We start from the raw sequence: 13,688 nt of genomic DNA on the forward strand, positions 1-13,688 counted from the left end.
TCGAAAAATTGAAGAATTGAAAAACTGAAAAATTGAAGAATGGAAAAACCGAAACATCGAAAATTGGAAAATCGAAAAAAAAATTGGACAATCGAAAATTTAAAAATTCCGGAAATTGAAAAATTGAAAAATAGAAGAACTGAAAACTCAAAAAATCGAAAAAAATTAATAATTTGAAAATTGAAAAGTTAAAATTGAGAAATCGAAAAACTGAAAAAGCACAAAATTGAACGAAATATCCAAAAATTAGGAAATTAAAAAATTGAGAAACAGAAAAGTCAAAAAAGCAGAGTCGAAAAATCGCAAACTTAAAAAATCTAGAAATTGAAAAATCAAAAACCTGAATAATTGAAAAATTGAAGAACTGAAGAACTGAAAAATCGAAACTTTAGGAAGTGGAGACCTGGGAATATAAAAAAATAGATTAATTGAGAAATCCGAAAACTAGAAATTCAGAAACGCCAAATTTGAAAAATAAAAAAATATTAAGAAGAACTGAATAATCGAAAAATCTAACATTTAAAACATTGAAAAGTTAAAATATCCTAAAACTGAAAAATCAACGAATCGAGAAGTCGAAAATTTAAAAAATTGGAAAATTGAAAAATCGGATAAATCAAAAATCGAAAAATCGAGAAACCGAGAAGCAAAAAATCGAAAAACCAACAAATCGAAAAATCGAAACATTGTAAAATTCAAAAGTTGAGACATCGAGAAATGGAAAAATCAAAAGACAAAAAAATCGAGGAGTCGAACAATCGAGAAGTCGAAAAATCGAAAAATTGAGAAACCGAAATAGGCCAAAATCGAAAACTTAAATATGGAAAAATTGATAAAGCGAGAGATTGAATAATCAAAACATCGAAACATCCGAATCTCAATAAATTGAGATCTCAAAAAATTAAAAAATTCGGAAATTTGAAGAATTAAAATATAGAACTGGTAACTCGAGAAACCGAAAAATCAAAGAATCGAAGTATTGAAAAATATCAAAACTGAAAGAAATATCCAAAAATTGAGAAATCTAAAAACCAATAAAGCGAAGTCGAAAAATCGAAGAATTGAAGAACTGAAAAATCGAAAGTTTGAGAAATGGGAAAATCAAAAATAGATTAATATATATTTTCATTTTGTGTTAATATTTTTGTAACACCACGAATCTAAATTTTACTTAAAATCTTGTTTTACTTTAATCTTGTAAAACTAAACAATTATACCAGATTAAAAACCCTTGGTAAGTTTCTGTCAGTCTTCACATATAGTCAAATAGAGATAGGCGTCAAATTCATTTAAATACAATTCTTTCGTATCACGTTACAATACGTTGCTTCATATTTTTTATGTCAAGTATATTTTCATATTTTGTACATATATGTTTATACACATTACTGTTTACGGAACAATGTTAATTATGGATTTATGGATAACTCCACGTATAAGAGCAGAGTGAAGGGTGTTTGCCTTTGCTAATGTTTGATGGCGCCATCTGATGTAGAGTAAAATAAATCTAATACGTTGGCTCACTGTAGTGAAAATTTGTATTAGGTTGTCCAACTATAATATACTTAAACAATTGTTTAAGCATGCTATGTATGGGGTTTGTGGAAATGGCGCAGTCGGTAGGATTGATTTTTAAAAAATTCGTTTAATAGGGATTGCGAGACGGAAACCACAAGGCGAGCAACTCGACCACGCCAATCCCGTCCGTAACGACGAAACCCGGCTGTGGCAATGTCCCTTCTGCCTCAAGAACGACTTCCCGGAGTTATCCGACGTCTGGAACCACTTCGACGCCGGCGCCTGTCCCGGTCAAGCCACCGGCGTCAAACTCCGCCTAGACAACGGGATTTCAGGTAACTCACGCACCCCGAAAGTCACCATCACCCCGACTCTCGACTCCGTCCCCCAGGTTACATCTACATCCGCAACATCAGCGACAAGAACGTCTCCAACCCCGAGGAGCGCGTCGGCATCGGCCAACTCATCCACTGCCGCATCATGAAGATCGACGTCGAGCGCTTCTCCGTGGACTGCACGTCTAAGTCGAGCGACCTCCTGGACAAGAACCACGAGTGGCGTCCCCCGAGGGATCCGTACTACGACCAGGAGCATGAGGACAAGGATACAAGGGCCGAGGCAGAAATGAAGAAGAACAAGCAGCGGCAGACGTACATCAAGCGGGTTATCGTGCATCCGGCGTTTCATAATATTTCGTACGTGGAGGCGGAGAAGTGCATGGCGAATATGGATCAGGGGGAGGTGATCATCAGGCCGTCGAGTAAGGGGGTGGATCATCTGACGATCACGTGGAAGGTGGCGGATAATATTTATCAGCATATAGACGTGAAGGAGGAGGGGAAGGCGAACGCGTTCTCGTTGGGGAAGACGTTGTGGATCGGCGGGGAGGAGTTCGAGGATTTGGATGAGATTATCGCGCGGCATGTGACGCCGATGGCGGCGCATGCGAGGGATTTGTTGTATTTTAAGTATTATAGGGATACGAGCGGGGGGCTGAAGGATAAGGCGGAGGAGGTGGTCAAGGAGGAGAAAAAGAAGAATCCGTCGAAGATACACTATATTGTCAGTGCGTCTAAGGTAAGTTTTTTAACGGTATTTTTACTTCTGGAGCGTAAACTACTGACTGATTGAGAGATGTACATGGTTAAACACTAACCAAAATTTAGCTAATCCATCTGCAAAATTTACAATTGTGGATTTTTTTATAAATTCCCAGCAACATTTCAAAATTGCACATAGTAAATCGGTTTAATTTGATAAAATAACGTATTCCTACACTTGTAGTTTATGAATCCGTGTTGTTTTTTTACACTTTTTGACGGCTTTTATTGTAGACTTTATTGTGTCGTTTTTGTCGTCTTTTTTAATTTGTCGTTTTTATGACTTTGTGTTTTTTTTTTGTCGTCTTTTAACGTCTTTTTTTGTCGCGTTTTTCTTAGTTCCATTTTTTGGGGCTTATTTATAAATGGCATCCCTTTTTTGTGGACTTTTTTTGTATTTTTTTGTCGTCTTTTTTGTTACTTTTTAGTTGCTTCTTTTGTCGCTTTTTTTTTAAATTCGCTTTTTTTGTCGTTTTTTGACATGTTTTTTGTATTCAAAATCAAAAACCTGAAACGGGAAAATCAAAAATTCGAAAAATCGATTTAATGAGAAATCGAAAAATCGAAAATTTAAAAAATTGAAAAATAAAAAACCTGAGAAATCGAAAAACTAAAAAATCGAAAAATTGAAAAATTGAAAACTGAAAAATCGAGAAATGGGAAAATCAAAAATTCGGGGAATCGAAAAATAGAAACATTTAAACATCGAAATTTTCAAAAATTGAGAAATTGAAACATCGAAAATTTTAAAAATCGAGAATTGAAGAATTGAAAAATTCCAAAATTGAAATATCGAGAAAATGAAAAATCGAAAAATTGAAGAATCAAGAAACTGGAAATTTGAGTCATTAATAAATTGAAAAGTTGAAAAATTCCAACACTTAAACATTGAAAAATTGAAAAATTAAAAACCTGAAAAATGGGAAAATAAAAAATTGGAAAAATCGAAAAATTGAAGAATTGAAAAACTGAAAAATCGAGAAATGAGAAAATCAAAAATTCGGGGAATCGAAAAATAGAAACATTTAAATATCGAAAATTTTAAAAATCGAGAATTGAAGAATTGAAAAATTGAAGAATCAAGAAACTGGAAAATTCCAACCATGAAAAATTGAAAAATCATATTTCAAAAAATCGAAAAAATGAGTAATTAATAAATCTAAAAGTTGAAAAATCGAAAAATTCAAGAATTGAAAAATCGAGAAATCGCAAAATGGGAAAATCAAAAATTCGAAAAATCGAAAATTTAAAAAATTGAAAAATCGAAAAACTGAAAAATCAAAAATTCGGAGAAACGAAAAATAGAAACATTTAAACATCGAAAATTTGAAAAATGGAAAAATTGAAACATCGAAAATTTGAGAAATCGAAAAATAAAAAATCCAGAAATCGAAAATTTTAAAAATCGAAAAATTGAAGAATCAAGAAACTGGAAAATTCCAAATATAAAAATTGAGAAATCATACTTCAAAAAATCGAAAAATTGAGAAATTAATAAATCGAAAAGTTGAAAAATTGAAAAATCAAAAACCTGAAAAATTCAAGAATTGAAAAATCGGGAAATCGCAAAATGGGAAAATCAAAAATTCGAAAAATCGAAAATTTAAAAAATTGAAAAATCGAAAAACTGAAAAATCAAAAATTCGGAGAATCGAAAAATAGAAACATTTAAACATCGAAAATTTGAAAAATGAAAAAATTGAAACATCGAAATTTGAGAAATCGAAAAATAAAAAATCCAGAAATCGAAAATTTTAAAAATCGAAAATTGAAGAATTGAAAAATCCCAAAACTGAAATATCGAGAAAATAAAAATCGAAAAATTGAAGAATCAAGAAACTGGAAAATTCCAAATATAAAAATTGAGATATCATACTTCAAAAAATCGAAAAATTGAGAAATTAATAAATCGAAAAGTTGAAAAATTGAAAAATCAAAAACCTGAAAAATTCAAGAATTGAAAAATCGAGAAATCGCAAAATGGGAAAATCAAAAATTCGAAAAATCGAAAATTTAAAAAATTGAAAAATCGAAAAACTGAAAAATCAGAAATTCGGAGAATCGAAAAGTAGAAACATTTAAACATCGAAAATTTGAAAAATGGAAAAATTGAAACATCGAAAATTTGAGAAATCGAAAATTTGAGAAATCGAAAAATAAAAAATCCAGAAATCGAAAATTTTAAAAATCGAGGATTGAAGAATTGAAAAATCCCAAAACTGAAATATCGAGAAAATAAAAATCGAAAAATTGGAAAATCAAGAAACTGGAAAATTCCAAACATGAAAAATTGAAAAATCATACTTCAAAAAATCGAAAAATTGAGAAATTAATAAATCGAAAAGTTGAAAAATCCCAACACTTCAACAATAAAAAATTGAGAAATCCAAAAACTGAAAAATCGAGACATCGAAGAATTGAAAAATCGAGACATTGAAGAATTGAAAAATCTAAAAATTGAGAAATGAGAAAATCAAAAATTCGGGGAATCGAAAAATAGAAACATTTAAACATTGAAAATTTGAAAAATGGAAAAATTGAAACATCTAAAATTTGAGAAATCGAAAAATAAAAAATCGAGAAATCGAAAATTTTAAAAATCGAGGATTGAAGAATTGAAAAATCCCAAAACTGAAATATCGAGAAAATGAAAAATCTAAAAATTGAAGAATCAAGAAACTGGAAAATTCCAAACATGAAACATTGACAAATCATACTTCAAAAAATCGAAAAGTTGAAAAATTCCAACACTTTAATATTGAAAAATTGAAAAATCAAAAACCGCAGAAATCCAAAAACCGAAAAATAGAAAAATTCAAGAATTGAAAATTCGAGAAATGGGAAAAACAAAAATTCGAAAAATCGAAAATTTAAAAAAATAAAAATCGAGAAATGAGAAAATCAAAAATTTCAGAAATCGAGACATAAAAAATGGAGAAATCACGAATTAAAGAATTGAAAAATCCCAAAACTGAAATATCGGGAAAATGAAAAATCGAAAAATTGAAGGATCAAGAAACTCGGAAATTCCAAACATGAAAAATTGAGAAATCATACTTCAAAAAATTGAAATCAAAAACCTGAGAAATCCAAAAACTGAAAAATCGAAAAATTCAAGAATTGAAAAATCGAGTAATCGAAAAATGGGAAAATCGAAAATTTGAAATATCGAAAATTTAAAAAATTAAAATTAAAATATCGAAAAACTGAAAAATCGAAAAATTTTAGAATTGAAAAACTGAAAAATCGAGAAATGAGAAAATCAAAAATTCGGGGAATCGAAATATAGAAACATTTAAACATCGAAAATTTGAAAAATGGAAATATTGAAACATCGAAAATTTTAAAAATCGAGAATTGAAGAATTGAAAAATCCCAAAACTGAAATATCGAGAAAATGAAAAATCGAAAAATTGAAGAATCAAGAAACTGGAAAATTCCAAACATGAAAAATTTAGAAATCAAATTTCCAAAAATCCAAAAATTGTGTAATTAATAAATCGAAACGTTGAAAAATTCCAACACTTCAATATTGAAAAATTGAAATATCAAAAACCTGAGAAATCCAAAAACCGAAAAATTCAAGAATTGAAAAATCGAGAAATGAGAAAATCAAAAATTCGAAAAATCGAAAATTTAATAAATTGAAAAATCAAAAACCTGAAAAATCGAAAAATTGAAGAATTGAAAAACTGAAAAATCGAGAAATGAGAAAATCAAAAATTCAGGGAATCGAAAAATAAGAAACATTTAAACATCGAAAATTTGAAAAATGGAAAAATTGAAATATCGAAAATTTTTAAAATCGAGAATTGAAGAATTGAAAAATCCCAAAACTGAAATATCGAGAAAATGAAAAATCGAAAAATTGAAGAATCAAGAAACTGGAAAATTCCAAACAAAAAATTGAGCAATCATACTTCAAAAAATCGAAAAATTAAAAAATTGAAAAATCAAAAACCCGAGAAATCCAAAAACTGAAAAATCGAAAAATTCAAGAATTGAAAAATCGAGAAATCGAAAAATGGGAAAATCAAAAATTCGAAAAATCGAAAATTTAAAAAATTGAAAAATCAAAAACCTGGAAAATCGAAAAGCAAAAAAATCGAAAAATTGAAGAATTGAAAAACTGATAAATCGAGAAATGAGAAAATCAAAAATTCAGGGATTCGAAACATTTAAACATCGAAAATTTGAAAAATGGAAAAATTGAAAAATCGAAAATTTTAAAAAACAAGAATCGAAGAATCCCAAAACTGAAATATCGAAAAATTGAAAAATCAAGAAACTGGAAAATTCCAAACTTGAAAAATTGAGAAATCATACTTCAAAAAATCAAAAAATTGCGAAAAAAATAAATTGAAAAGTTTAAAAATTTTAACACTTAACATTGAATAATTGAAAAATCTAAAACTTAAGAAATCCAAAAACTGGAAAATCGAAAAATTGAAGAATTGAAGAACTGAAAAATCGAGAAAACTTAACCAAGAAATCGAAAAGTCGAAAAATCGAAATTTAAAAAATTAAAAAATCAAAGCCTGAAAAATCGGAAAAATTGAAGAATTGAAAAACTCAAAAATCGAGAAATGACAAAATCAAAATTTTGAAAAATCGAAAACTCTTAATCTTTTTGTCGTTTTTTATCACGTTTTTTAATCCTCGTTTTTTTTTTTATTAACATACTTTTTATTTTTTTCGTTTTTTAATGACTTTCTGTAGGTTTTTGTTGCCGTTTTTTTAACGTCTTTTTTGTAGCATCTTTTTTAGTCCTGTTTTCATCGACTTTTTTGTTAACTTTTCTTTTATCGCCATTTTTTTTTAATTCGTTTTTTTTTACTTTTTTTTTTTGTTTTTTTGCGTTTTTTTTTTGTAATCCTTTTTTTTTCATGCTTATTGTTACGTTTTTGTTGGGTGTTTTTTATGAACTTTTATCGCCATTTTTGTGAGTTTTTTCGTCTTGCGTCTTGTCTTTTTTGCGTTTTCTCCTTTTGTTTGGTTTCTTTTTCATGTCCCATCTTTTTACACCCTAAGATTTTTTTAAGTCGTTTTTTTTTTGTTGTACTTTTTGTGGATTTTTTTTTACACCCTTTTTGTGGACTTTTTTGACATTTTGTCACGTTTTTTCAATCCTTTTTTGTGGTCTCTCTTTTGGTGCTTTTTTATTGTTCTCGTTTTTTACAACTTTTCTGTTTCTTTTTTTTTGGATTTTTTTTTTCGTGTTTTTCGTCGCTTCTTTCTTAGTCCCATTTTTTTGAAGACGCTTTTTTTACTCTTTTTTTTTGTCGTCTACTTTTGTGTCGTGTTTTTATCGTCTTTTTTTAGCACTTTTTTTGCGTTTTTTTTTTTTGTGAACCTTTGTTGTCCATTTTTGTGGATTTTTTTGTCATTTTATTTTTCATCTTTTTTTATCGCATTTTGTTTTTATTTTTTATCTGTTTTTTTTGTCGCACTTTTTTTCCAATGTTTATTATAGCATTTTTGTGGTCTTTTTATGCCGCCCTTTCTTTGTATCACCTTTTTTTTTATTGGTTTTTGAGGAATTTTTGAACCCCTTTTATGTAGTCTTTTTGTTTTTAGTCGTTTTTTTTTTTGTTTGTTTTTTATGGACTTTTTTAACGCGTTGTATTTTTTCATGTTTTTATTTTCTTTATTGTTTTCTTTCTTTTTTGTCTCGTTTTTTAAATTTTTTAGCACTTTTTTCTCTTTTTTTTGTGGCGTGTTTTGTGGCGCCTTTTTTTTTGTCACATTTTTTTAGACTTTGTTTCGCAATTTTTATGAAATTTTTGCGCCTTTTCTTTATTTGTTTTTAATCGTTTTTATCACTATTTATCGTCGTTTCTTGTGCATCTTTTTTTGCTGGATTTTTTTTATTGTATATCGTTTGTTTTTATCATAATTTTTACCTTTCTATTGTCTTTTTGTAACCTTTTTTGTTGATTTTTTATCGCTTTGTTTTTAACGATTTTTTTTTTTAACTTGTTCTCGTCTTTTTTTTCGTTTTTTGTTTTTTAGGTCTTTTTTTATGTGCATATTTTTCAATAATTTATATTGCTTTTTTTGTCTCCTCTATTTTTTTATCGAGGGGCGAGGAAGGCACTGTCTATATAACTTTAAACCAATTTTTATTTTACTCCATATACAATGTCTCAGAAAAAATTGGCGAATAAAACGATGTATTTTCTGCATTAAATCAAAAACAACTTTCCTCGTCACAAAATTAAATTTTGTAAATAGAAGTGAGCAAAGTTCCGTCTAACCAATTTTAGACCAGCTTTATAAAAAATCTGGTACCAACAATAACAATTCGTTCCAGAGCTGCCCCGGCAAATTCCTCCTCTCCTACCTCCCCCGCAACAAATGCCGCCACGAATTCATCTCAGTCACCCCAGAGGGCTTCCGCTTCCGGAAGCAACTCTTCGACTCGGTGGCGTCCCTATTCAAATGGTTCAAGGAGCACTTCCGGGACCCCATCCCCGGAGGCATGACCCCCGGCACCCCGCGAACCGGCAGCGGCCGAACCCCGTACCAAACGGGCGCCGGAACCCCCAGCTTCAACGGTAATAACCCCCCCCATCGGCCCCAAACCACCCCTAATTACTCGTTTCCAGCCATGAACTCAGAAGCCATCCAACGGGTGGCCCAAAACTTGCCGACCCACATGATGCAGACCCTGTCAGCTGTGGCCAACCAAACGCCTCACTACCCCCACACACCAGGCGGCGCTTACGGCGCCAGCAACTACATCAACACCCCATACACCCCCAGCGGACAGACGCCATTCATGACACCGTATCAGACCCCGCACACGCAGCAGACGCCGCGCTACGGACAGCAAACGCCGTCGCAGCACATGCCCCCGAGCACCGCCCCCCACATGAACGGGCCGTTCTTGCACCCGGGGGCGGCCACCCCCAGTCAGCGGACGCCGTCCTACAGGAATCCCACGCAGTCGCCCATGATCCAGAACAGTCCCCATCCGAGTCCGCACGCTAGGTCGTACGCCGGGAGCGACCATGGCAGAGGTTTCGGTGACTGTAAGTAGAGGGCGTTTGTGGTTGGTTAAGTCACAGGTTTGGGTTTGTAGCTTCTCGGGGGTTCCCCACGGAGTCGCCACGGGGTTACAGCAGCAATCGGGGCTACGACGGGCCCCGAGGCAACTACAATTCGACGGAGTCGACCGACTGGCAAAAAGCGGCTGAAGCGTGGGCTAATCGATCAAAGTCAGGTAGGCTGCGTTTACCGAACAGGTGGAGTAACGGAATAACTTAAAACTTGTTTCGCAGGCACGCCGAGGAGCGAAGGCGCTAGAAACACACCCAGGTCTGGAGGGCAAAGGACGCCTAGATTCGACGATATTCGGAACGATCTCGAGAGGACTAGGATGAAAAACGTCGGGAAAAGTCCGCGGTCGTTACGTTCGACTCCCAGGACCAACACTTCTCCTCATTCCATGTCGCTCGGGGACGCCACACCGCTGTACGACGAAAGCGTGTGAGCTCTGAGGTGTCTTTTTGTACAGTTGGATTTGAGATAGCTGATAAGTTAGCAGTTATGAAGATTATATTTAATCATGTGTTTTTATACTTATTTGATTTATTTACAGTTTGTGCTGTAGCGACAATCATTTATTATGATTTGTTTTATATTTATTTCGTCCTTTATAAGAAATAAATGGTTGCAAGTGGCGTTGAATTTTCCTAGATTTGTTGCAAAGTAAACCTTATTCGTCGCCTGAGAACTTGTTTGATTTACAGACCAGAGCGCAGTCAGGCCAATGTCGACTCTAAGCGTTCAGAAATCATCTGATCTGTAATCTGTAATTTCTACGGGAAATAATTGCTTAGTCGGACTTTACAACGAATAACTGAACATTTTGGTAGGTACAACAATACTGTTGGAATCGTTATCATGCAGTAGATTTTTTTCGGAAAAGTAGTTATTTTTATCTTTTGCAAACGTTAGGAAGAACGACTTTCATGAATTTTTAATAATTTTTTATTTAAATTTTTAGCAATAACCTAAGAAGCTTGAAAGGCTTTCAATAATATTCGTTCATTTGTTATTTTTTTTTTTTTTAATAATATTCAATTTCGATTTCTCAATTTTTTAATTTCTCAGTTTTGGGATTTTTCAGTTTTTCTTTTATTTTTCAATTTTTCAAAATTTCAGTTTTGAGATTTTTCAGTCTACTTGGTATTCAATTTTTCGATTTTTCAGTTTTCCGGTGTTTCAATTTTACGTTTTTCCAATTTTTCTCCAATTTTACTTATACATATTATAAACTCTCAGTTGTTCGATTTTCCAGTTCAATTCTACAAATTTTCAATTTTTTGGGTTTTTGATTTTTCAATTTTTAAAGGTTTTGATTTTTCCACTGCACATTTTTAATTTTTTTATTTCTCAGTTTTGAGATTTTTGAATTTTTTCATTCTTCAGTTTTTCTTGAATTTTTCGATTTTGCAATTTGCCGATGTTTCATCAGTTTTATGTTTTTTCAATTTTTCTCCTCTTTAATTTTACGATTTTTAAATATTTCAATTTTTCAATTTTATAGTTTATGAATTTTCTAAATGTTTTGATTTCCCCATTTCTTGATTTTCGACCATTTCGATTTTCCAGTTCTTCAATTTTTCGATTTCTCAATTTTTTATATTCTCAGTTTTTCGATATTTCAGTTTTGGGATTATCTTTCATTATTTCGACTTTTCGGTTAGTGACTTCCGGATTTTTCGATTTGTAAATTTTAGATTTTTGAAATTTTTAATTTCTCGATTTTTCATTTCAGTTCTTCGATATTTCAATTTTTCAAGTTTTAGAATTTTTCAAACGTTCCGATTTCAGAATCTTACAATTTTTCGATTTTGTATTTTGCAATTCTAGCGTTTTTCAAATTTTGAATTTTATAATTTCTCCATTTTCAGAGTTTCGATTTCTTGTTTTCCGTTTTTTCAATTTTACGATTTTTAAATATTTTCCTTTTTCAATTTTTAACTTTTATAAACTCAATTTTTCGATTTTTCGTTTAATCGATGTTTTGATTTTCCCATTTCTTGTATTCCGATTTTTCAGTTTTTCAAATTTTCGATTTTTCGACTTCACGTTTTTGATTTTTCGACTTCTCAATTTTTAAATTGCTCAGTTTTTGGATATTTCAGTTTTGGGATTTTTCCGTTCCTTTCATTTTTCAATTTTTCGAAATTTCAATTTTGGCATTTTTCAGTTTTATTATGCAATTTTTCGATTTCTCAGTGTATCAGTTTTAAGTTTTTCCAATTTTTCTCCTCTTTAATTTTACGATTTTTAAATATTTCGATTTTTCAATTTTTCAAATTTGACTTATAAACTCCCAGTTTTTCGATTTTTCATTTCTTCAATTCTACAAATTTTCAATTTTTTGGGTTTTTGATTTTTCATTTTTCAAGGTTTTGATTTTTCGACTGCACTTTTTTAACTTTTTAATTTCTCAGTTTTTATATGAGATTTTTGGGTTTTTCTATTCTTCATTTTTTTTTTTAATTTTATGAATTTGCAATTTCTCAATTTTCCGATGTTTCAGTTTTACGTTTTTTCAATTTTTAAAATTTTAGATTTTTCATTTCAGTTCATCGATAGTTCAATTTTTTAAGTTTTCGAATTTTCCAAATGTTTAGATTTCTTAATCTACCCGTTTTTCGACTTCCCGGTTTTAGATTTTCTGTTTTTCAATTTTTCGTTTGTTCAATTTTTAGATTTTATAATTTGTCAGTTTACGTTTTTTTAAGTTTTCTCCTCTTCAATTTTACGATTCTTAAATATTTCGATTTTTCAATTTTCCAATTTTTGACGTTTCTAAATTCTCTATTTGTTGATTTTTTAATTAATCGATGTTTTGATTTTCTCATTTCGTGACTTTCGACTGTTTTTCTGTTTTCCAGTTCAATTCTTCAATTTTTCGATTTTCAGGTTTTTGAAATTCGATTTCTCAATTGTTTAGAATCTCAGTTTTGGGATTTTTCAGCTTTTCCATTCTTCAGTTTTTTTTTTCATTTTTCAGTTTTTCGATATTTTAGTTTTGGGATTTTTCGATTTTTGACTTTCAGATTTTTCGATGTGTCGATTTTTTTTTACTGTTTCAATTTTTAAATTTTAGATTTTTGAATTTTTTATTTTAATTTTTCAATTTTACAAATTTTAGATTTTTATTTCTCGATTTTTCATTTCAGTTCTTCGATATTTCAATTTTCCAAGTTTCCGAATTTTCCAAATGTTTCGATTTCTTATACCTTCCATTTTTCGGCTTCCCGCTTTTCGATTTTCTGTTTTTCAATTTTTCGTTTTCTCAATTTTTGACTTTTATGAACTCTTAATTTTTCGATTTTTCGTTAATCAATATTTTGATTTTCCCATTTCTTGACTTTCGACTATTTGCATTTTTCAGTTTTTCAAATTTTCGATTTTTCAATTTTTCTATTTTCAAGGTTTCGATTTTTCGAATTCACGTTTTTGATTTTTCAACCTCTCAATTTTTCAGTTTTTTAATCTCGGTTTTTTGATACTTCAGTTTTGGGATTTTTTCATTTTTTTTTTTTCATTTTTCAATTTTTCGAAATTTCAGTTTATTATTCAATTTTACGTTTTTCCATTTTTTCTCCTTTTTAATTTCACGATTTTTAAATATTTCGATTTATCAATTTTTTAATTTTGACTTTTATAAACTATCAGTTTTTCGATTTTTCAGTTCCTCAATTCTACAAATTTTCAATTTTATAGGTATTTGATTTTTCAATTTTTTAAGGTTTTGATTTTTCGACTCCAGTTTTTTAGTTTTTTGATTTCTCAATTATTCAGTTTTCCAATTGTTCAGTTTTTCGATATTTCAGTTTTGAGATTTTTGAGTTTTTCCATTCAGTTTTTCTTCAATTTTTCGATTTTGTAATTTCTCAATTTTTAGATTTCCCAATTTTCCGATATTTTAGTTTTACGTTTTTCCTATTTTTCTCCTGTTTAATTTTACGGTTTATTAAATATTTCAATTTTTCATTTCAATTCTACAAAATTTCAATTTTTAAGTTTTTGATTTTTCAATTTTTT

General features: G+C 30.3%; 1 protein-coding gene across 2 annotated transcripts in view; it reads left to right on the top strand.

The window, feature by feature from the left end:
• The window catches only part of LOC135133298 (transcription elongation factor SPT6), a 38,055-nt gene extending 27,745 nt beyond the window's left edge, over window positions 1-10,310 (top strand). For both annotated transcript variants that reach the window (XM_064061653.1, XM_064061654.1), the window contains 6 exons: window positions 1,653-1,853; window positions 1,910-2,595; window positions 8,932-9,175; window positions 9,227-9,652; window positions 9,703-9,843; window positions 9,902-10,310. In XM_064061653.1, the coding sequence (XP_063917723.1) occupies window positions 1,653-1,853; window positions 1,910-2,595; window positions 8,932-9,175; window positions 9,227-9,652; window positions 9,703-9,843; window positions 9,902-10,113 (1,910 nt within the window). In that variant the 3' untranslated portion in view covers window positions 10,114-10,310. The remainder of the gene's footprint in view (window positions 1-1,652; window positions 1,854-1,909; window positions 2,596-8,931; window positions 9,176-9,226; window positions 9,653-9,702; window positions 9,844-9,901) is intronic.
• The last annotated feature ends 3,378 nt before the right edge of the window (window positions 10,311-13,688 follow it).

The sequence above is a fragment of the Zophobas morio genome, unplaced genomic scaffold, assembly GCF_036711695.1.
Source record: "Zophobas morio isolate AGI-343-1 ecotype UQ-CSIRO unplaced genomic scaffold, CSIRO_AGI_Zmor_V1 ptg000021l, whole genome shotgun sequence".
NCBI classification, from domain to species: domain Eukaryota; kingdom Metazoa; phylum Arthropoda; class Insecta; order Coleoptera; family Tenebrionidae; genus Zophobas; species Zophobas morio.